This window comes from Callospermophilus lateralis, chromosome 9, assembly GCF_048772815.1.
Source record: "Callospermophilus lateralis isolate mCalLat2 chromosome 9, mCalLat2.hap1, whole genome shotgun sequence".
In the NCBI taxonomy this organism is placed as follows: Eukaryota; Metazoa; Chordata; class Mammalia; order Rodentia; family Sciuridae; genus Callospermophilus; species Callospermophilus lateralis.
Window position 1 is genome coordinate 67,898,128 of NC_135313.1, and position 23,787 is coordinate 67,921,914.

General features: G+C 39.8%; 1 protein-coding gene across 1 annotated transcript in view; it reads left to right on the forward strand.

Moving 5' to 3' along the window:
* The window catches only part of Dpp4 (dipeptidyl peptidase 4), an 81,233-nt gene that overhangs the window by 41,271 nt on the left and 16,175 nt on the right, over window positions 1-23,787 (forward strand). The window contains exons 11-21 of the mRNA XM_076866842.2: window positions 7,227-7,362; window positions 9,387-9,431; window positions 11,526-11,633; window positions 11,902-11,969; window positions 12,861-12,914; window positions 13,284-13,405; window positions 15,505-15,552; window positions 15,808-15,906; window positions 18,153-18,222; window positions 20,645-20,839; window positions 23,227-23,281. Of these exons, the coding sequence (XP_076722957.1) occupies window positions 7,227-7,362; window positions 9,387-9,431; window positions 11,526-11,633; window positions 11,902-11,969; window positions 12,861-12,914; window positions 13,284-13,405; window positions 15,505-15,552; window positions 15,808-15,906; window positions 18,153-18,222; window positions 20,645-20,839; window positions 23,227-23,281 (1,000 nt within the window). The remainder of the gene's footprint in view (window positions 1-7,226; window positions 7,363-9,386; window positions 9,432-11,525; window positions 11,634-11,901; window positions 11,970-12,860; window positions 12,915-13,283; window positions 13,406-15,504; window positions 15,553-15,807; window positions 15,907-18,152; window positions 18,223-20,644; window positions 20,840-23,226; window positions 23,282-23,787) is intronic.

The following is a 23,787-nucleotide window of genomic DNA, read 5'->3' on the forward strand; positions in this document are numbered from 1 at the left end:
CTCTTTGCTTCCACGCTTGGGCTGGGGACAGTTCCACACTTCCTAGGAACATGTTTCAAACATGAATGGCGGACTCAGTCGCAGCATCCCTTTGTGTCAGCCAGACTGGCACTCATTCACTTCTTCCACTGAGGACTCCTTGTTGAATCCCTCCTCCATGCCTTCAGGCTAGGCCCAGCTCTAGTGGTAGACATGCACAGTGAACAGGGCAGTCTGAGTAACAGGTGTTGTGCAGCCCACACTCAAATTAGAAGAGGCAGACAATAACCAGATAAACAAATAACTATAAAATGCCAGGTGGTGATCAATGCTCTGAGGAAAACCAAGGCAGGGCAAAGGCAATGTGCTCGGTGAGGGGAGTTTTAAGAAGACCCCTTAAGGTGAACTTGGAGCAGTGATTGAAGAAAGGGAGGGATTGGCCCACAGGGATACCTGGGGTTGGGCAGAGGGGAAGGCACAAAGGCCCCTGGGGCAACACAGTGGGGGGCCTCAGAGGAAGTGCAGGGAAGCCAGAGTGACTGGAGCCTCCTGACTGAGCAGAGTGTGGTAAGAGATAAGGATCTCACAGAACAGTAGGCCCTGGGCAAGACCTGAAGCAGTTCAGAGAAACTGGATTCAATTTAGGAACTCCCATGACCATATTGTGTGCCCCACAATGTCATTGCTTCAGTGACCCTGGAACTTTGAAATATTGCCAGTAAGCATCTTCAGACACATTTATTTTCCTGTAAAGAAACAATGCTGGGTGCAATTTGTGGCTACCTGGTAAGTTTTTATTTATTCCCATTTTCATTATGTATATTGGCTTTGTGATTGTTTTTAGATAGGAGCTAGGATATATTGAGTGCTCACTGTGTGCCAGATGTAGGACTTTATCCCATGCCATGTGTAGGACTTTATCTCTCTTTCCAACTATTATTACTGTATGCCTCTTTTACAGATAAGAAAGTGAAGCCCAGGGGTTAAAAAAAAAAAAACAAAAAAAATGGCCAAGTAGCACTCTGTATTCAAACCTGTTTTTCTGGAGATATTACATACAACTCCTCCCCCGCCCCAGTGAATACAGATAGTGCCCTCAGATTCCTGAAGGCATTATCAGAGCAATAGGGAAGCCTCTGATTTCTCTGGGGTTACGTTAACTATCAGACATGCTATGATTGTGCTCTCTGATTAGTATTTTTTAGCTTGGATAGAAATATCTGTATACACTTATTTATTCCAAGAGGGGACTCAATTGCCAGTAAATTAAAAAAAAAAAAAAATTCCCTGACTTTGTTCAAAGGTGTAAAATTTTACTCAACAGTTCTAAAATTGACTGGTTCCATCCAGGGACCTCCTCAACACTGATTGAAGACTACTATTTACAATCCCAAGCATGTGCAGGGAAAGTCTGTGTCCTGCTAGCTCTTATTATCAGGGACAGGATATAAAACATTCAGATAAATTTCTGCAAGAGTGAGTTGATATAACATAGGCTGGAGGCATTCCAAGGAAGGAAGACAGGTTTTCCATGACCCCACCCCCACCCCCGGGTTCAAGGAAAGTATCCTGAAGAATGCACAGATGGAGCAGTTATGATTCCAGCAGGGCACAGAGAAGAGGAAGGGCACCAGGGTGGAACTAACAGGGCGTGGGAATCATGGGCTCTCTGGGGAAAGCCCAGCAGTGCCTGGTATGACCTCTTGATCTACAACCAAACTCTGTCTGCAGAGAGGATAGATAAGCCATGGGCTCCTGCTAAGAAAAATATTCCATCTGGAAGGAAGTGTAGCTCTCACCAGTTTATGAACTTTTATTTAAGGACTCGGAAAACTTTGCTCCCGTGAGATATAATTAGAAATGCACAAAAAAATAAATAAATAAAAATGGACAATTGCCACTTGTGCTGGTGTGGCTAACCTTGCCCCTCTCTCCTCCTCTGGGAGTCCCAAGAGATGAGGTCAGTAGAACCTGGAGGAGTCCCAGAACATAGTCAACTCCACTGTGAGAGAGCTGAGGCTCAGACAGGCAAAGTCATTTGCTCAACTCTCACAGCAAGTTATTGTGGGAAATGGGAATAGGACAGAGGTCTGTGCTTCCCAGGATCAAATAACTAAACAGTGAGTTAAAATATATTGAGTGCTTGTGGGCCGGACTAAGCTCCGTGTTCTTCCCTTACTCTCTCATTTATTCCCCGTGAACACCCTAAGGGGTCATTTTACAGCCATCTCATAGATGATCCCACTTAAATATCACTTTCCAAAGCACAGTTTGTGAAGTGCTGAGCTCAGGAAACTTATCCAACTTTAAGGACTTATTTATTGCCCTCAATGAATTAATCATTAATTCTTTCTGCTTTGTAGTTCTTTAAGCTAGGGGCTGTCTTGTTCACTGTGAATGTTTTACCTGCAGGACCCAGGGAATTCATGAATCCATGTAGGTTATGCCACCTAACAAACTGCCTAGCCCTCTCAGCTGTGTTACCCCCTCATTCACTAGTTCTAGGAATGGGTGGCTTTGCTAGGACCAGCATTGTCCTTCCTTCCTCTATCCATGTTTTCCTCATTCAGTTTCCTGTTATCCGAGTCCCTTTGTCAAAAGAGCTTCCAGCAACTGAACCCCTGTAGGAGGATGAGACTGACTGTGGTTTTGATAGAAACTAGCAGAAGTAGGTAGAAATGGGTGGACGTGTTACTTCTGTGATAACAAGTGAGAAGGGCATCAGGTCAGTTTTCCAAGAACAGTGGCAAGCCTCTCTGCTACTTATTGGTTTAGTGCTAAGGTTGATAAGTTAAGCTGCTAATGTGTACTGGGAGTTTTTAGAACTCAAAATATGAGAGGAAAAAGCATATAATGAAAAATTATAAAACTCCTGTTTTATTTAGAGCAATACTTACATTGCCAACTAACGTAAGACAAGTTCAACAGGGTAGGAACCAATTTTAGGATCTCCAGTGCTTAGCAGGGTGCCTGGGACAAAGCTAGTACCCATTTGATATGTGTAGAATAAATTATTAGATGTGTGGATGGATGGATAAGGTGGGTTTTCCTGGTGACTTTTTTGTAGAGCTTAGGAATTCTCATAGCCAGCTCCAAAGACAGCCTTCAAAGTGACCTTGCCTAGCAATCCCTCTTTTCTCTCTCCCTACCAACATCTGTAAATTCTTTGACTTGAGAAGGGTGTGTTTTACTGAGGCAACCCCACCCAACATCTGCCAATGGCTCTGGAGGCCCATCTAACCGGGATAATGACATACCCTACCAGTGTTCTCTCTGCACCTGGGGGACACAATAGATAAAGACTTGCTCTCTGGAATAGTGGATGACCTTTGGACTATAAGGTCATCAACTCTGAGATTGTCACTGGAGGAAAACTAGTTCCTGGAAAACTATAACATCTGCAGGAAAGGAGGCAGATTAGGGCTTGAAGGCTACCAAGGCTGCATCCCTAATATCTGCTGTGTTCCATCTAGCCCCACCCATTCCTCTTCTCAGTGATTTGTCAGCCGCGGACCCAAGAGGGTTGGCATCCTTATCAGAGCAGAGGGTGGCATGGAGCCTGAGGCCAGCACTGGCAGTACGCCTGCTTCCTCTGGTGATTCACTGAATTAATCACTCCACGATTTAAAGTTGCTCTTAGTAGCAATTTTCCCTCCAATATCCTTTCCAGTTAGTAATGCAAACCTTATTTTAAGTAGCCTTCATGTTTCCTAAAAGAAACATTTACACAAATTAGGGGCATGAATATCACCTAAGAGACTTTATTAAATGCCAACACTTTGCAAGGCCTTGTGCTAGGACAGTCACTCTACAAGGAGAGTCCCTGTAAGTGTGATATTCAAAATCAAGTCCCTCTCGGTGAATGCAAATGTGATTTGCTTTATCCAATTCAGTCTACACACAACTTTCTAGTAAAAATAAATAAATGAATTTCATTGAGTGAGGAATGTTATGCGGAAAAGGAGCAATGAGGTCAAGCTAACCCGCAGTTTCCCAGAGTATCGGGCAGAGCCTGTGCCTTGGGAGTGAGCATGAACAGGAAAGCCAAAGCCAGTCCAGCCGCTTGATCTGAAAACTGACTCCAACACTCTGCAGTTGGGTGATCTTGGGCAAGTTACTTAACCTCTCTGCACTTCTGTTTCCTCATCTGCAAAACATGAACTACAAGGACACAGGTGGTCATGGGTTTTTGTCAACCACTTAGAACATTTCCTGGCTCAGAGTAGATACCACGTGGGTGCGAACTCTTATTGTTATGTCCAAAAATTACTCTGTTGCATTAGCATTTAAATCAACCGTATTCCGTATTCCCCTCGGACAGATCCAGCTCCAGAAGTTCGAAGAGCTGTGGAGTCCCTGTGTCTAGCTCTGGTTAAACAGTCCAGGCTCCGAGGAAGCTGCACCTGCAGCCCCTCTTCCATCCTCCCCCAACCACTACAGAGAGAAAATATGCTCAATATTTGCCTCTTTCTCTTTGCAGAATAAAACCAGCACGTAGCATGTAAAGCGTAGTTGAGAGTCTGCTTGTTGAATGTTTCTGGTGTGAAGTGGAGTCTTAAACCTTTCAGTAAAAAGTTCAGTTGAGCCATTGGTTTATATCTTTTTTCATGACCCTGATATCTCAGCCTGGCATGATCTTGGCTCAGGGCTGCAACTGAAGAGAAGTGTGTTTAGAAGAAAAGTCAAAACTGACTGTTTGTTTCACTGATGAACTGCCTTTGCTGAGCACTCTCAGGGTGCAGAGTACACCGTGGGCCGTGGAGAGTGGCAAAGGTAGTAGAGGATCCAGGGTCATTAACCTTTATCTAGAAATGGGCAGGGAAGATGGTTAATGCACGTGAGTTTCCTGGCTGACTTCCCAAATTCCACTACTCAATGTTTTCAAATGGGAATGGTTGTTTTACAGTGCTTATTTCTGAACCGAGGTATAATTTATAGCTTTTAGTAGATAAAGCCACTTAGTACCAGTGACTCACTGACCATGGAAAAATGTTCCCTTGCCCCCCCTCACCTTCCTTTTCTTCCACCAGAACCCTTTGAAAGGGGGGGAAAGTGTTTCTGGATCCCAGTTTCCTAATCTATGCCCATGGAACCCTACAGAATTTTGTATATGGTAATAGAAAGCCTTTTTTTTTTCTTCAGAGTGAGAAATACATAATTTTAATGATTATATGAAAGTTTTTTCAACAACTGTGTAGAATTGGGGTTAGCCCACTAGGGTTCGTGGGCTAAATCCCATCTGCCACTTGCTTTGTATCATCCACAAGAATATTGTTATGTTTTTTAATGGTTAGGAAGAAAACTCAGAGCAAAAAAACCTATTTCATGATGTGAAAATCATTTCATCTTTTTTTGAAGCATAGTCACTCTTATTTGTTTTAAGTATTGTCTGGGCTTCCATGCTACAAAGACAGAGTTCAGTAGCCATGACAGAGAACATAATGATTAATACACTTACTATCTAGAAGCCCTCAGCTAAAATTTCCTTACCCCTGGTCTAGAAAGTTAATTTTAATAATCTTCATTTTCTGTCTTCTTTTTCATTTTTCCATTTTTCTTTGCAAGGATTTATTACCTCCTGAATAAGATTTATTTGCCTTTCCATCCTCTCTTTGATGCCTCTATGTTGTGAACACAGATGAGTTAGATTTAGACGAGGCACCCTTACTTCCAGGCATGCAAAGAGGCACTCTCTAGTTCTACAGCCTGGCAATTTGTGATAAGCACCGTGAGGCTGACAATTGGTATGGCAACAGGGGTTTCCAAGAAAACATCCATCGTTGACTAGGGACACTTAAGCTGAGACCTGAAGAAATAGGATGTGACAGTCATTTCAGACAAATGGGAAGGGGAAGAAGGCTGCAGAGCCCCTTAACAAGCAAGAAGAGGGCTGAAAGGGTTGCTATGTGTGGAATGTGACCCTCTGCTGCATGAAGGGCTTTGGTCTTTCAGTACCTGCAACCTGCAGTGGGAGAGGATGCAGGCACAGTGTCACCAGGAGCATTAACCCATGGAGTGTCCTAGAGAAGCTGGGAGGGGCCTAAAGTGCTTTATCTTAAGGCCCCCAGTGCTCATATTAGTTGTGTGATTCAGTGTCTGTGAAGGGCGTGGAGACAGGAACCCATCTCTGTGAGTTCTGAGGAAGGACAGAGCTATTTAGAACACAACTCAGGAGAGGTGTTTTTTTTTTATTTTGTTTTTTACCCCTGGAGGGCTGCATTCCACAAGAATATAGTCTGTTTGGAAAGCCAGGTGTCCAGAAGAGAGGACAGGCACCACTGGGTGGGGACAGAGCAAGCAGAGCATTTTAGAAAGTTTGGAGTGGACCAGGCACTGGAGAGGAGTGATTTGTGAATAGTCATCCAAAATCATACTGGAGGAGGGGCAAAAAGGGAAAATTAAAGAAACTATCCAGAGCACATAATGTTAGGGAGTCTAGCAGCACAGTAAATTATGAATTCCACACATTTCACTACAAATCAGAGGGGGGTTCCAAAACTGTTTGCAGGTATGTGTTGGGGAGGATGCATTGCTAGAGCTATCTCTATTTGTATAAATTTAAGTTGAAATATTTCAGGGCTTCTTAATTTCTTCACAAGGTTCATGTTTTGACTCTTGAAAAAGGCTTTTATTTGTTGTCATTTTGGGGGTTTTAGTGTTTTTTTTTTAAGGATATAATTCTTAGATTTTCAAAGTTCATGGAAGTGTGAGTCAATTTTTTTTCTCCATTTGAAAATGAAGTTGAGAAAAGGGTCAGCTGCAGTTTCACACTAATAGGAAGAATTTCTGGAGATGCACGTCAAATTACCAGAAAATACTCACATCTCAGCCAGTGTATTGTTCCCTCAAGACAACAGAGAGGAGAGGAGAGACATCACCCTGGACTCCCTGGTACCACCAGGGCCACATTTAAGACTCAGTTAATCCTGAGCATATGGTTCTAGTCGAGTATGTTAAACCACTGTGGGATTTTGCTACAACTTTTCTTGTGGGATATATTTTAATTTCCATTCAAAATTAAATTGCACTTTAAGCTTAAGGAAAGGTAAAACATGATGGTATTAAATAGTATTCTTACCCACTAAAAGTTCTAATTCCCATTAGGATTCATTTATTTTTACTGAGTAAAATGTTTGTATCAAGGTCTAGAACAAATTCATTCAGTGTTATGTTTCTCCCACCACCACCACCCCAACCCTCCTTCCTTCCTTCCTTCCTTCCTTCCTTCCTTCCTTCCTTCCTTCCAGGGATCACTACTTGTGTGATGTCACATGGGCTACACAAGAAAGAATTTCCCTGCAGTGGCTCAGGAGGATTCAGAACTATTCTGTCATGGATATTTGTGACTATGATAAGAACAACCTTAGATGGAATTGCTTAATGGTAAGATTGGGTCAGGATACTCTGCTTGTCATCAGTGTAGACTTTAAACTCGAGTAAAGAATGGGAATCAGGAAATGAAGTTTAATTTTCTATTCTCTCTGACTCCGTGTTCAACCCTGAGGCAGTGATCAGTTTGATGATTAGATCACCTGATATTCATTAGGGCTTCTGTTTCACCTTCCCTCTCTACCCATACTGTTCGGTTTGGGTTTGGTCTCTTGGGAAAGGGAAAGGAGGTGACTGGAATGCAGAAGGTAAAATCTCATGTCAGTATTCAAAAATGCAAAGAGGACTAGGGGCTGCAATTGCAACAACGTGCATTGGAACAGAGAAATATAGGACATTGAGAATGACTGGCTGGATATGTAAGAAAAAGAAATATTGAGGCAGCAAATCCATTACTGTAAGCAGGAAACAGCTTTAGAACTTAAATAAATAACTACCAGCCTGACAGGATGGCAATACTGAGGCAGACATGGGGTTGATTGATCTTGAAGTGCTGGGTTGCAGGGGCGTCCCAGCTAGGAGACCGTGAGCAGAAGACCATGAGTCAAAGGGAACCATAAAGCCCCTTTGGAGCCAGTAGCCTCAAGAAGGGTAGAACCCAGACAAGGTTTGCTAGCATATAACCAGGCCTCTGCAACCTCCCTGTCTGGTTATGGGCCTGTGTCTATGCACCTTCCTGCCTGCTCCCCTTCCTGGCTGAGCACAGGAAGATTCTCACCTCAGAGAGCTTGAGCACCCCATGTCTTGACTCACTTTATTCATTTATTTATGCAAGAAACATTGAGTGCTCTCAAATGTATAATGTTCCAAGCTCTGTGCTAAGCCATGCATATTTTAAAAAATGATTTAGACAGCATTCTTGTCCCTAAAATGTTTCTGTTCTGGTAGGGAATTCCATTACAAAAATAAATCATAAGGTAAACCGTTTATTGAGCACTTATATCATGCCAGGCACTGTGGAGACTGAGGCTCAGGAAATTTAAGGAGCTTGCTCAGGTCACAGGACACAGCTGAAACTCAAACAACAAAATCCAAGCTCTTTGCTTCCTGCTCTTTAGATCCCTGTAATGTTAGAATATTGTGCCATAAAAGCATCTAATCAAGGTATAACCCACCTGCCCCCAGTAGAGACATCACTCAGGCAGGCAGGGTGGGACAAGGAGTAACATAGGAGAGACATAGAGGAGTCTGGAATAAGATGCCATATATGAGTAGATAAGGGCAAAAGGCTTATCTACGCCGAGGGCTGTGCTAAGTATCTAGTGTGAATAAGTTAGGGCATAAGAGACTGTGGTACTTATGACCAGGGGCGGGGGACAGAAACAGGGGTGGACATTGAGGATAGAGATACACACGCTCAGACTCGGGTACGATTCTGAGTTTGGACTTACTTGGTAAGAAATAGGGACAGTGTAAGGTAATAAATCAGAGAGTGTCATAAAGATAATATCTGTTGCCAAATGTGGTCAGCTGGAGGCTTAGCAGGGTGGATAGGAGGCCCGAGGGAGAAAAGATAAGCAATATCCAGAAGATCGTGTCAGTGGACCAAGGAAAACCTGCCAAAGACATGAACAAAAGCAGTAATGGTGGAGAAGGTCAGAGAAGTCAAAGAAAGGGGCTGAGGAGGTTGACTGTGAGCAGTGTAGTAATCTAGAAGTCCTCCCAGGTCTCGGGCATGGGTGGGTAGAAGGATGGAGGATCATGAACAGGCTGGTAGAGAGGGAGGATGGAGAAGGAAATGACCTTCAGTTCTGTACGTGTTGAACTTCACACATCAGGAGGGCAGTGTAGGGGGTGGAGCTAGGAGAGAGCTCTAGGCAAGAGAGGGAAATGAGCTAATGTAATTACAAGAAAAATACTAACTAAATATACTAACTAAAATAGGTGAATGGAGATAGTTTTCAATTATTTTATTAAGTGTAATTTTGTTTATATTACCACAGATTATGGCTAAAGAATAGATGACATCATCTCACTCCTCTTTGAAATGCTGTCCTTGTGTTTTTTCCCCTTCTTAGGCACAGCAACACACAGAAACGAGTTCTACAGGCTGGGTTGGAAGAGTAAGTACTATGAGTTTTACGATTTTATGTGCTAAGGGCCAGCTACGCAGAGCTATTTAATGGGTAGGCATTGTACATTAGGGACCTATGTTATTTGCTATTAATAGAGATGTTAGTTGACCTGTTTCTTAAAATATTGGAGATGATCCCTACAGAGCTATCTCTTTATGAAGGATATAGAGCATACTAAGTTGGAAAAAGTAAGGGGACAAGTGAAAAACCCAGAGCAGAGCAGGCAAAACAAAACACATACTCCAGGCAAATTGTAGCTCCCAGTCAGTTAAAAAGCAACCATTGCTGAAAGGCAGCCAAGATGCCGAATATGCTTGTTGACCTCATATTTGAAGTTATGTGCTTTAAAGGCAGAAAACACAGTTTCCATCCCAGCCTGGACAAATGCCTAAAGAGATGTGACTACAACTAGCAGAAACTCAGCACCAACCACACAACGCCCGCTACGCACCTCTCTTTGGAAGAAATTGTGCTCGTGTGAGTTCACACTTTATTAGGCACCCAGATGCAGAGTTTTATCCAGGAAAGCATGGTGACCCTCGGAGACTTCTCATGCTTCCCGGTCCTGCTGCATTATATGCACATTGCTCAGAATTACCAGCCACATATTGCTCGAAACCATGGAATGGGACGTGTACATGAAGGAGCTCTAGCCATCGAGACACCCCACGTGAAAGATGAAGACTGACTCGCACCTAATTTTTGTGACCACTTCTATAAATCCTCCTTCGAGAGGGAAACAAAGCAACACAAAAACGGAAAGATTTCACAACTCTTGGGTCATAGAGGAGAGGGCCCATTCGGAAAGATGAGTCCCTTCCGGGGGACTCAGAGCTTTGAAGCATTCACATGTCCTTTTCCTTCAGGCATTGATTGGGCAGAGGGGAGACGTTTGCCAACATGAAAAGTGGTTTCCTCCATGGCAAGAGACACGCTACACTTCCTCACGACTCTTTGAAAAAAATATGTTTTTTCCTCTCTGTATTTAACCAGACAGATGCCACTTTTCACACATTCCTACTAGGCACAACTCCATCCAGGGGAAACAGGGAAATGTATTAAAAAGATAAGGCTGTGAACACAGGTCTAGAGAGGGGAATGTGTTTCAGAGCTCTGTAATGAGAACACCAAGTGTACTGCACGCCTCAGCTTGCTCCATAAATGAATTCACTTTGAATCACTAAATAGAAGAGGGAAGCATGTTTCTTCCTTCCCAAAATGGGAGCTGATGAGAGAGGAAACATCGAGGGCGAAGTGAACCAACAATTTTAAAAGACCATCTCCTACCTGCTCTCAAATGCAGCTAGGAAACAGAAATCGTAAAACAACGTACTCCTTTCGGGCTTGGAAAGACACTCTTCTACTTAGGCTACATTATATTCTGAACACTATCTTTAATTGAACAGTAAAAAAAAAAAAATGAAAATTTTATTCTATATTTCTATGCAACCTTTTTTGGGTGAATTGTTGATCGTACCTCACAAAATGAAAAGGCTTATAATAAAAAGAACTCTATGAATGCTTTCACATGAAGTATACAACAGGCATTCCTATGGTATCTAGTCTAGAAATGGTTAAGCCTGGATTTCAAAAAGAAATATGTGTAAAAAGAGGAACAAAAAATTCCCCCAAACTACAAACCACCTCCAACCTGAAGCAGGCAAAGCATAATATGTCAGTTTTAGGAAAGCACCTTTGTGACACTGAGGAAAGTTACATCTTGAACAAAGGTGGATGCTGGGAACACACTGATCCTTGGGAGTCAGTGTCCTTCACAGAGAGAGGATGCCCTAAAATAACAGGAGCTATTTCTATTTATTGAATGTCCTGTGCAAATATCTTTATATGCATTCTCTTATTTACTCCTCACAAAAAAAGAATTACTTAGGGGTTTGGTCTTTTCATCCATATTTTATAAAAGAGACCTTCTAGCTGCATTTGGGTTGTAAATGAAGCATGGGATTTTGAGCATAGGTTAAGGAAGGACTTTGTGAGACTAAAGTTGGTACTCAAATAAGACATTCTGCAAAGTAGATACATATGTGGTGCTTTAATGTTTAACTGTTCTCAATTATTTTCTAGTTTAGGCCTTCAGAACCTCATTTTACCTCTGATGGCAATAGCTTCTACAAGATCATCAGCAATGGAGAGGGTTACAAACACATTTGCCATTACCAAATAAACAAGGAAGTGAGTATTCTTGTGTAATTTATTTCAAGTTGACCACCTTGTTTTGAAAACTAATTTGAAGAAGAAATCATTTGGTAAAGTCAATTAATGTGGACAAATAGTCCAATTTCAATTCTTTTGTATTAGAGTGAGGTGGAATGGGACGTGGACACCCAAAAAGAAATCTCATTCCTATTTTAATTCCTGACATAAGTGATTTAATCCTCTACTTACCTGTGATTAGAGAGAAAAGGAATCTAATAATCTCTTATTTAAAAAACCCCATCAGGCCTGCACATTTATTACAAAAGGAGCCTGGGAAGTCATTGGGATAGAAGCTCTTACCAACGATTATCTGTAAGTATGCTAATAATTGATAGGATATAAATCCATTCATCACAATCTAGCCCTCTTTGCACAGAAGTAGGGAAAAAATCTCTGACAAATACAGAGTAGTCTATCTGGAATGTGTTCAATACTTTTTTCTTTTTAACATACGGAAGCCTTAATGATTTTCACATATGCGCAGCAGATTTGATGCCATGCCACCAAGCAGCTCTACCTCTTGCTCTTACCTGCTTTACATCTCAAGAGCTGCAGCCTCTTGCTGGATCGTCCCTGGGCGCTAGCACTTGGCGTTCTGGGAGCCTTCAGCTGGCACTGAATGTTTGGAAGGCTTGGAAAGGCAGTGTTATCTGCCCATGCCTCAGCCTTTCTCTTTGGTTCATGGAGAACTTTGCTGACGCTGTCCACTACCCTGTGAGCTGGTGGCAGAGGGAGTGTTATTTTCCATTAGAATCTTAGGCACTTGTATGGTCCTTTATTGGCCTCATTAACGGAGGAATTTTGCTACTGCCCGAAGTAGTTTCTAAAGCCCCTTTCCAGAAATGGTTCTGCCACTCTCTGGAAAGATGGGGCTCCTGACATCTAGAAGTTGATGGCATAAGACAGAAAATATGGAAAACAGGACTGAAAACGGGGTTTCAATTTCAGGCTGCTTGTCCAGTTGTATTTTTTCCTACAAAAAAAAAAAAAAAAAGCTTATTTTGAGCCTTCACTTGTCATTTGATTTAAAGAAGAAATCCCAAGGTTAAACACGTCCTTTGACAGAGAGGAGGGCTTCTAGGTGGGGGGCAAAGATGCGAGGATGGCTTGTGAGCACCCTTGGGCCCGCTGCTTGACCTCAGGGGACGCTTCTAATATCTTTAAAAAGCAGAATTGATATGTATTTCATTTGTTTTCTTCCAGATACTACATTAGTAATGAATACAAAGGCATGCCAGGAGGAAGAAATCTCTATAAGTAAGAGCTCTGTCAAGTTGTGGACTTCAATCATGTTTTGCCTATAAACAACTTGTAGACTCCTTTTAACATTTTTTTGTCTTGTCCTAATATTAAATTAGAATTGCTGCCAAGTATTTTTATTCTCTCATAAATCAACCTGCGTGTCACTAAAGAGAATGACTTTATTAGCTGTTTTGTGACATTTCCAAACAATGGGAGATTTGAGGTTATTACTAACTCATATATTTATTTCATGTTAAAGAAAAAGAAATTTGAGGATGGCTTTGGCATTCTGAATACTCTAAATCTAGAGTGTGGCATTATTCAAATTTCTTCCTCTCCTTGGTCCTTTCATTGAGCACTTACTTTCCACTGTTGGTTTTACAGAATCCAACTTAATGACTACACAAAAGTGACATGCCTTAGTTGTGAGCTGAATCCAGAAAGATGTCAGTACTATTCTGTGTCATTTAGTAAAATGGCAAAATATTATCAGCTGAGATGTTCAGGTAAGTTGATGCCCACTGAAAGGGAGGGCAGAGGCCGCAGGGACTCACGGTCTTCAGGAGTAGCTCTCTCCACTCCCTCAGCTAATGTGACCCCTGTCTCAGGGCTTCCCTTTACCACCCTCCTGGCCCCTTCTTCCCATGCCCAAGATATTCCTTCCAATGTCCGGTTTGTAAATCATTGTTTCTTCTCTGCTCAGTTCTCTCCTTTTGAACCCGGTGGGGGGGCAGTTGTAAACACCTCAGTCCCTTTTTATCCACTCACATTTAAGTGGTGAGCTTCAAACCACTTTAACTTTCCCTCTGGAGACTTCCTTCCTATTTATCCTTCTTCCTTCTTTTGTATCTTCTATATGTCTTCTCTACAGATTGTGCATTTTCAAATATTTATTTTATGAACTCACCCCTTTAAATGAGAAGCCATGACTAGTGCCTGTCACTCGATGTGCTCATAGCTTTATCTTCTGTTGCTATTGCTATTATTATTTATTTATTTATTTTACAAATGAAGAAACTTGGGCAAGGAGAGACACAGCACCTAGTGTAAGTTGCACAGCATCTATAGAGGATTCACACCCAGGCCTCTGCCTCCTGAGCCCTCTTTCTTTTTAAAATTAAAATTATTATTATTATTATTATGATGATTGTTGTTGATGATGGACCTTTCTTCCTTCCTTCCTTCATTTCTTCCTTCCTTTCTTTCTTTCTTTCCCTATTTATTTATTTATATGTGGTGCTGAGAATCAAACCCAGTACCTCACACATACCAGGCAAGTGCTCTATCACTGAGCCACAACCCCTGCCCCTGAGCCCTCTTTCTAAACAGTGAGTGAGGCTACCTCTTAAATGAGAGAAGAAATGTGGATATTTTGAAAAGAATTGTCAAAATGGCAAAAAAGATGACTCTGAGCAGTTTTCTGAATCTTTCTTCTCAAGTGTATTATCTTTATTATTTATTTCTGTGGTTCTTCACCATCGCTGTTTCTTGTCCCCCTTTCTTGGGTGTGTGCTTTTTACTAAGCACTGTGCTAAAAGCTGTATATTCATGATCTTGTTTCATCCTTAAGAAAATTCTGCAAAGTAGATATTATTATCTTCTTCTTCTTCTTTTTTTTTTTTTTTTTTTTTGTAGTGAGGAAATTGAAGCATACATCTGTTGTCTATGTGACTTAGGAGGCACAGGGCAACTCAGCCAGTATTCAAACCCAGGTCTGGATAGTGCCTTCACTGTGGTTTCAATCAAGTATGAAAATTAATATTATCATCCAAATGCATCAGAATTAACTAGCTCACAAAATAGCTTTTCTATACATTACCTTCCACTCTGCAACTACCACAGTTGGGATAAATAGTGAAGATATGGGATTGTGAGAAAAACACTTTTCCATGCCAGAAGGAAATCGCTTATCCAAGTCAGGCACTGCAGATGTGCTTCCTGGCTCCGGGACTCCTCAGGAGTGGGCATGATGGGGGACCCACCCTCCTTCAGGTGTGGCTGGCTCCAGAGCTCGGCTAGCCTGCTGCCCAAAGAGTGCAGGGTCTGGAGCTGCTGTGATCAGCAAGGTTTCAGAGTGGATTCAGAGTGGGGAGGATGGCAGCTCCCATTTCAGCTCAATGACAAGGAAACAACGCAGCACAGAGGTGGTAACGTACCCAAGTCCAGCAGGGCAGAGGTTCATTCCCACCTCATTCTACTGAGCCCTGTTCCTTTGCAGTAATACACCTTGTACCCAATTGCAGTTATTTTAAGGAACAACTACCACCATTTATTAAGTTTCTTATCTACTATGATATTTATTATGTCTTCTATCAAAGGTAAATGGTAATAAAAGAGAGATTTAAAAAGTTATGTATGGGGCTGGGGATGTGGCTCAAGTGGTAATGTGCTCGCCTGGCATGTGCGGGGCACTGGGTTCCATCCTCAGCACCACATAAAAATAAAAATAAAGATGTTGTGTCCACCGAAAACTAAAAAATAAATATTAAAAAATTCTCTCTCTCTCTCTCTCTCTCTCTCTCTCTCTCTTAAAAAAAAAAAAAAAAAAAAAAGTCATGTGTGCCATTCTCATCTAAAACATATTTTCCCCTGATTGTGTTAACAGGCCCTGGTCTGCCTCTCTATACTTTGCATAGAAGTACAAATGATCAAGGTAATTTCTCATACCTCACCCTTCATTTGCTTGTAGGAAAGTGCATGTGAAGAGGACTAGCATGTCTTTAGCATTGTGTGATTTCCCTTGGCTTTAAAGTATCTTCACAACAACCTGAGCAAAAGGTTTATGACCCAAAGTATGTACAGTTCAATCCGCGCATTTTGTGTTTGCTGAGTATTGCATTGCTCATTATTGCATAATCTAAATTCTTTACCTTGCAATGAGTTTCTGTTGCTTCATTTATTTACTCAGTACTAAGAGTCCTGGAAGATAATTCAGCTTTGGATAAAATGCTGCAGGATGTCCAAATGCCTTCAAAGAAGCTGGACTTTATTATTTTGAATGAAACAAGTAAGTTAAATTTCTCTTGGAATAATTCTTTTCATGGAAACACCAGTAAAATATGACTACTGTGATAATCTGAATATATATCTTTTATATCATATAAATATAATTTAGTTTATTTTTCCATAAAATGTTCTGACACAGATCTACTACTTTTGAATTCTTTCATCATAAAAAATAACAGCACTTTATATAAAATATATTTTGTCAAGAAGAAAGGTGTTGGAGAAAATGCACTACTACTAATTCAGTTTTATCTTGTTAGTAACTATTCTACTGGTAGCTATTAACTATACATTTAACTTAATGTTATCCTAATATGTTTCTCCTTTAAACCAAGAAATGGAAAATATCTGAGATGATTATAGTTTCTAATTGGGGCTCTCTATAAAGGGTTGAAATTCAGTCTCAAGAGAAAAATCTTTATTTTTTTTCTATCCTTCCTCCCCTCTCATAGTTGTCATATGACTGGGCTTGGTTGACTAATCCTGGATCCCATTCACTAAGAACAGTAGGTTTCTTTGAGTAGGAAACTATGTTTGTTGGTTTTCATTTCTCCACTAAGGGCTAACAACTTATAGGGAAGGGAAGAATCCATCTGGGTTCATTTAGCCTGGATGCTTTCTATAAATTTTGGATATAATAGGAAATATTCAACTCATTTCATTTTAAGGACAAGACAGGCCCTTGAGAGTGTAGGTACTTCTGAAGAATATCTTAGGGCAGGGGTGCTCAAATAAAACATGCTAGTGAGTCACCTGGGAGCTCGTTAACATTTACATTCTGGTCCTGCAAGTCAGGTTGGCTGTCCAGGTTCTAGCATTTAGAGTAAGCTCCTAAATGATGACAATGTTTTCAAAACTCTAAGTCAGAAACTTAGAGCTTCTCAATGCTGACACTAGTGGCCTGGTGCAGAAGCGTTGAGTACTGGATGTGACATTCTGTTCCATTTGGTAAACAGTGGGGATCCCTGAAGGGTTTAGGATCAAGGAAGCCACGTGAAAGGGAAAACTGATAGGGATTGCAGGGTAGAGCTTTCAGACAGAAGAGGATCTGATAGGAAAAGAGGGCTAAAGGGGGCGTTCAAGAGAAGGGAGCAGGGAAGGAAGAGCTTTAAGATTAGAAAGACACCCTCCCCCACAAAGAAAGGACCATCCCTCTGCACAAAGGTGTAACCTTTGTGTCTTAGCATCTTCTAATGAGTGAGTGCTGACTCACAGAGCCTCAATCAAATAAAAATATCATGGGCAGCCAATAATTTGATATTTCATTGAAATTATAATAGAAATTAACTTCAAATTTTGTTCTTATAAACACATTAAATTGGAAAACAAACATATTCATCAAAATAAGAATTGAAGATTAATCTACTTGTATATTTTACTCCTAAATCTTTCTTTTGTCCTTAACCAAAATAAAATCAACCAAAATCAACGCAATAAGACAAAAAAGAAAATAAATGTAGGAAAGAGCTCTAGAGATCAGGAATTTTTCATTTTTGGCCCATAATTTAAATCTCCCAAAGCTATAAATAGTCATTAAAATCTGGAAAAACGCTTAATCCTTTAGATTTGTTAGAAAAACTCATCTTTCATCTGAAAGCAAAGGAAACCAATTCACTATTTAAGGACAAATCTTATCAAACTGACATTAAATCAAGCACAGGGAATCAAACAGATCCGTGGGAGATCATACAGAATGTACGCAACAGTTTGCTCCACATAAGCCCGATTTCATTCTGTGAAATACGGAGCTGAAAATGGGAACGCAGCTCTGCGGTCTGGGATGGCAATAGGAATTATAAAAATGTTATTAAATCAGAATTTTAAAATAGAGTTGGGGCCAACTACAAATCCTAAACAGCTTCAAGGAAATTCAAGAAGAGGAAAACATTTTGGAGGAAAACTTAGAACATAAGCCATAAACAAACTAGATAAGTAGATCAGATGCCAAAGAACAGAATCATAAAAACAAAACATTAGAAATTCTAAGATGCACTTTTATTTTACAAGGCACCAATGTATTCAATAGATACTTTAGAAACAACTTTATTGTTTTACTATTAACGAGTATTTTAACCTGACAGTGTTTTTATATCTTAAAAACATGCTGAATCCAAGCAGCTCATTTTCTTTTTTCTATTCTAATTTAGCAAATTGTTAGTCTCTAGACATGACATCACTGACAGAGATAAGAAATCTTGTACTAATAATTGTTCTTATCTCACTAATTGATTTTTTTTTTCTTTTTAGAATTTTGGTATCAGATGATCTTGCCTCCTCATTTTGATAAATCCAAGAAATACCCTCTGCTATTAGAAGTGTAAGTATTCAAGAGGAGAGAGCAATTTAGTCTTAACTGTTGCTTTTTTTTTTCTTTGCCCAGTACAGATTACTAAAACACAGAGCTAAATGCAATCCTTCTTTCTCCCCAAATCACTGATTACTGTTTTCACCTTCATTTTGCATCCACAAACTCCAACCTGTATTTTCTACTCTTCTTTTTTTTAATTTTTTTATTAGATGCTCAAAACATTACAATGATCTTGACATATCATACATTTGATTCAAATATGGTACGTAATCTTATTTTTCCATGTGTACAGATTGCAGGATCACATTGGTTATACAGTCACGTTTCTTAATAGGCAAGATAGACACTTTTCTTCTATTATAATAGCATATATTTTTTTTTCTTATGATTTGATTCCAAAAATCCAGGGGAGTTCCACAGGAATTTCAAGTTTCCATGCTTGTCCTTAGCTCTATACATTTGAACAAGCAAGTGATGGTATTAACAGATGTCCCAAACTTACCCAAACAACTCTCATTGGTTGCCTTTGACTCTTTTAAGACTTGAGCTTTCTCTTTTAGTTCCTGAAATTTCACTGCCAGGCATTGTCTGTTCCTTTTTTTATTTTTTTATTTTGTAAAGAGGAGGAATGACGTAGCCGAGCGTTCATTATGATCCTAAATTCTTCAAGTCTTAGAGAAAGTTCTGGAATCACGTTTGTGAGTTCTGAATATGACAATATTGTAAAATGTTTTTATTAACTGCTAGGTATACACTTTAAAAGTGCCCTGGTCTCACCCTTAATGCCACAGTCTTCCCATCATAGCATGTATTATTTCCTTTATAAAAAACAAAATGAAACAAAAGTGCTGGGGCCTGCTGTGAGCCAGGTGCTTTCTGTGACTTAGTTTATTCATACAACAAACGGATGTGGTGAGTTCTGTTGGTCTATCATATGAAGGAGAAAATGAAACTCAAGGGAAAAAAATTTCTGTTGTCACTAGAAAAAAAAGCACAGATATTAATATCAGACATAGCTTTGGGTTTCTCTACTCACAGTTGCATAAAACTGAACATAAAGCACACACACAAAAGGAAACATGGGTATTTTAAATTTCTGATGTGCTGTTTGACTTTCTTAAGCTTAATTTTGATTTAATGAAGTCAAACTCATTTGTGATGTTGATTTATATTAAGCTCTATTTACAATTCTGAAAAGCATCCTTTAAAATATAATAGTGATGTTTCTCTCTCTTCTTTGACACCCCTGTAAATAATTAAGAAAGGTTAAGAATAAACAAAAAGGTCAAGTTAGCACCCATTTTTGGTCAGTTACTCTCCTCCTTCTCTTTTTAAGGTCTTATTTTGTTGTTTAATAATTTGGTCTAATCTTGGGGGTAGATAACTCTTCAAGTCTTAAGAGTCAAAGGCAATCAATGGGAGTTGTTTGGGTAAAAGGCAAACTCTTAATCTACCAAATTTAACATCATTGACAGGATCAAGGCATTTCACATGTTACTAAAAATGGCTGGGTATGTTAGCGTGTGCCTGTTATCCCAGCAGCTCAGGAGGCTGAGGCAGGAGGATCACAAGTTTAAAGTCAGTCTCAGCAACTTAATGAGACTCTTTCTCAAAAAAAAAAAAAAAAAATTAAAATTAAAATTAAAAAGGATTAGGGACCATGCAGTGATGAAATGTAAAGGAGATACAAATTCTATAGGTACTGCCTCTTAATTAACAAACAGCAGCAAAAGTGTTTAATAGAGATTGTCTACCCAGCTGTGAGTGGGGTAGATTATAGTCTGTGAATGTTGCAAATATGAGGGAGTTAAACTTGTTACTAGAAAAAATGCCAAATAACATAACCTATTTTCCAATACAAGGTAGTATTTCCTTCTCCTTTGGACTTTTAGGTAATAGCATTTGTGCATACCTTGTTTCATTCCACAGTGATGTGCAAAACCCTAGAGTGAGAAACTCTGCTGGGTACATAGGGAATTCCAAAGCATAGGACGTACAGAGTCCTCACGGAAGTTGCAACCTAGTAAATAAATAAATGCTTCAAGTATTTTAAGCTGAGATAGAAAGATATAGTCAAAGGTGCATTTATGGTCATCATTGTTAGGTTTTCATAACAAAATTTCCCTATCGACACTATTAGAGAAATTATTGTGTAATGCTTTAAAATTATTGACTTCTGAAATCTGGGTTTGATAACAATCTTCAAAGATAAAACTAATGGCATCTTTGAAGGAAGCACACAGGCATTCCAGACATGTTGTCACGTTTTAGAGGAACGATTCTGGATACACCAGTGGCTGGCATGATTTCAGGTTCACAATGGGGAAAGATACATGCATCTCCTCTACAGGGAAGACAAACACAAGCTTTTGATTTGATCTAGGGACTTTTGACTTTGAGACTCTTTATTGAATTTTGGGTCTTTTCACAGCTATGCAGGCCCCTGCAGCCAAAAAGCAGATGCTGTCTTCCGACTCAACTGGGCCACTTACCTTGCCAGTACAGAAAACATCATAGTAGCTAGCTTTGATGGCAGGGGAAGTGGTTACCAAGGAGATAAGATCATGCATGCAATCAACAGAAGACTGGGAACATTTGAAGTTGATGATCAAATTGAAGCAGCCAGGTGAGTGACTAGGAGATAAATTCAAAGGACTTCTGACTTCTTCCCCCTCGATTTATATTTTAAAGTTGTAAAGTGTAAAAATTTAAAATATGCTGGGATAAATTTGTAGTCTTACATCCTTGTGATAGGTTTTGAGTAAAGATATTATGCTTAGGAAAAGAACAAGGTATGTCATTATAGATTTATATGAAGGCAAAAAAAAAACTTCCTAAATATCTCTTTGTAAGTGATGCTAGAAAGGGAGTTGGCATATGTGCTACTACCTTCTAAGAATGGAGATTTGAAATTCATCAAACACACTGAGGGATAAATGTACCTGAGCAAGCCTATCCCTGAGAGTCAAGGATAAAGAGGAGGTCAGTGTACTTTGACATTGTAGGGGGTCACTACTATGAAGTACTTGGAGTATCTTCCAGAATTGGATGAGAGTGACTCTTCTGTTTTGATATAAGTGTAAAGCATACCCATCAGAGTCACAAATATGAAGGCTTCCTTAAGTAGGAATCACATCTCAGTTTTGGCCTCTTTACTTAAGGGGTTATAAATTGATGTGATCCAGCTTACGAGAGATTTTAACCATGAATGATGAGTACCCCATGATCTGCACATGATGTGGGCAGCAATTTACCCACAGGTTTTGTCACTGAAGCTGCACAACTGTCCTAGGAGGTGGGAGTTCTTACCATAATTTCAGGTGAAGAAATGGAGGCTCTTAGATTAGGTAACTTGTCAAGGTGAAAAGATTTGAACCCAGTTTTATTCCAACTCTTTTATTCAATTATATTTAACTAGTAAATGGGAAATATAACCTTTGAGTTTCTATAACCAACTGTGTGGATATATGGGGAAGTCTGATAAGTGGTGGAATTTGAGATAATGTTGTGAAATCATGGATCAGGATATGCAGAAAGATCCTTGAATGATTAAAGGGATAGGGAAAAAATGCCTTTAAGAAAAGTAACAAAGAAAAAAAGAGAAAATGGTAAACAATTAACTAAATAAATAAAATACAATAAATATGTTCATGAATGAGGCATTGCCATTTTAAAAATAAATTTGTGTCAATCCACACAGACTTTATATGTGAGAGGGCATATAAAGGGCCTCTCAAATCTGACCTATAAAAGCCCTAATATTACAGAATTACAGAATTGAGTTTCCATAGTATGCAACTCAAGTTTGAAAAAAAAAATGAGATGCAGTATACAATGGAACACTATTTCAGCAATTAATCACAACTAGAGTAACATAAATGAATCTCACAAATACACTATTATGTGACAGCGAGGCCAGATGCGAGTGTACATCCTGCATAATCTGATTTATATGAAGTCCAAAACCAGGTACAAGTTCACCAACAAAAGGGTAACATTTCATTTTGTCCTTTTGGAAGGAGGGAAATGGTCTGGAGGCTGTGGCCAGGCACAGGCCATGATTTCAAGGGCATGTTCACTTAGAAAGCTTTATCAAGCTGCACACTCAGGATTCAGTGAACACATCTGCATGTCTGAGTTCTTCAAGTTTAGAGAGTTTGACGTACAGAAAATGAGTTGGAAACTCTTTTTATGTTCCCTAATGTTGCATAACTCAGAGCCTAGGATATGTATCATCAACTGAAAACAAAAAAGCTCCCAAAGCCACATGCAAAAGCCCCAAATGTTCCATTTGCTAGATTTTTTAATTTAAAAAGTTCCTTTTGATGTAAGGCTAGGATTGAGGAATAGAGGCAAAAAAAACATATTTCTCATTTCTTTACTTGGATTCCAAAGCTGAACACAGTTTAGTGGCAAAAAGACATCTTAATCCACCAAGGAAAAATTGCTTTCTTTTTAATGGTGCTGAGCTAACTAATCAACACCCTGCATAAGAAGAGAGTTATTAGACAATGGTGTTTAAGTTCTCAGGTGGGGGCCCAGATATATTTCTAAGCCATACCCAGATGTTCTTCATGCCCTTGTCTTTCCCCATTGTAGGGGCAGACGCTCTCAAACTGAAAAACATCTGGAGAAATTTAAATTCAATTATGTAAAGAAAAGTGCATCTGGGCTGCAAATTTTTATATAAAGCTGTGAAAAAAACTGCCAAGATTTGTTTTCTGTGAATCATACGCACACACACGCGTGCACACACACACACACACACACACACATACACACACACACACAATTTTTATGGACTCCAATGAAAGCAAGCTTTGTTCATCTGGGTCTTAAGTTAGCATGGCAGGCATTTGTCTCAGGTGGTTTTTGATTGCTGGCAATGATCCATCTTAGTTTCAAATAGACTGAAAGAGATAACAAATGGCTGGTCTCACATTTGCGCAGTTATCTTTGTTTTCTATATACGTGGTATAAAATTGATGCATAGACTTCTTTTTTGTGTTTCAGACAATTTTCAAATATGGGATTTGTGGACAGCCAGCGAATTGCAATTTGGGGCTGGGTGAGTAGTTGTTGGATGGGTGAAGTGGTGTGCATTCCTTAGTGGATATAACCCAGAGCAGGTTCATTTATCTTTTGTATGCAAATATTTGGAGATGAAAATCGTGTCTATCAAGTCTTGTATCTCTTTACAGTAATCCTCTAGAGTCTCTCCTGAGCTAGGCTTGCACCTTCAGTTACTGTGTTGAGGGAGGGAGATGAGAAGAGAGGAAGGGAGAGAGAGAGAGGAGAAAAAGGAAGAGAGGAGGAGGGAGTGAGAGAGGGAAGAAAGGAGACTTTTCATGAGTCAGTTGTGTTTATTGTTTTTATTTCTTTATTTTTCTTTAATTGGCACTACCCAATTACCAGCATCAGCAAATGTCCCATGATTTCCCCCTTACACTTACCAAGAAAAGGCATCGGGGCTCTGAAAGTGTAGACTTTAGATACTGCCCAATTAAGGCCAATTTAAGCCTCCTATACCATGCTTTCCATCTCTAAAGAGGCACAGTATATAAAGATGTGAGA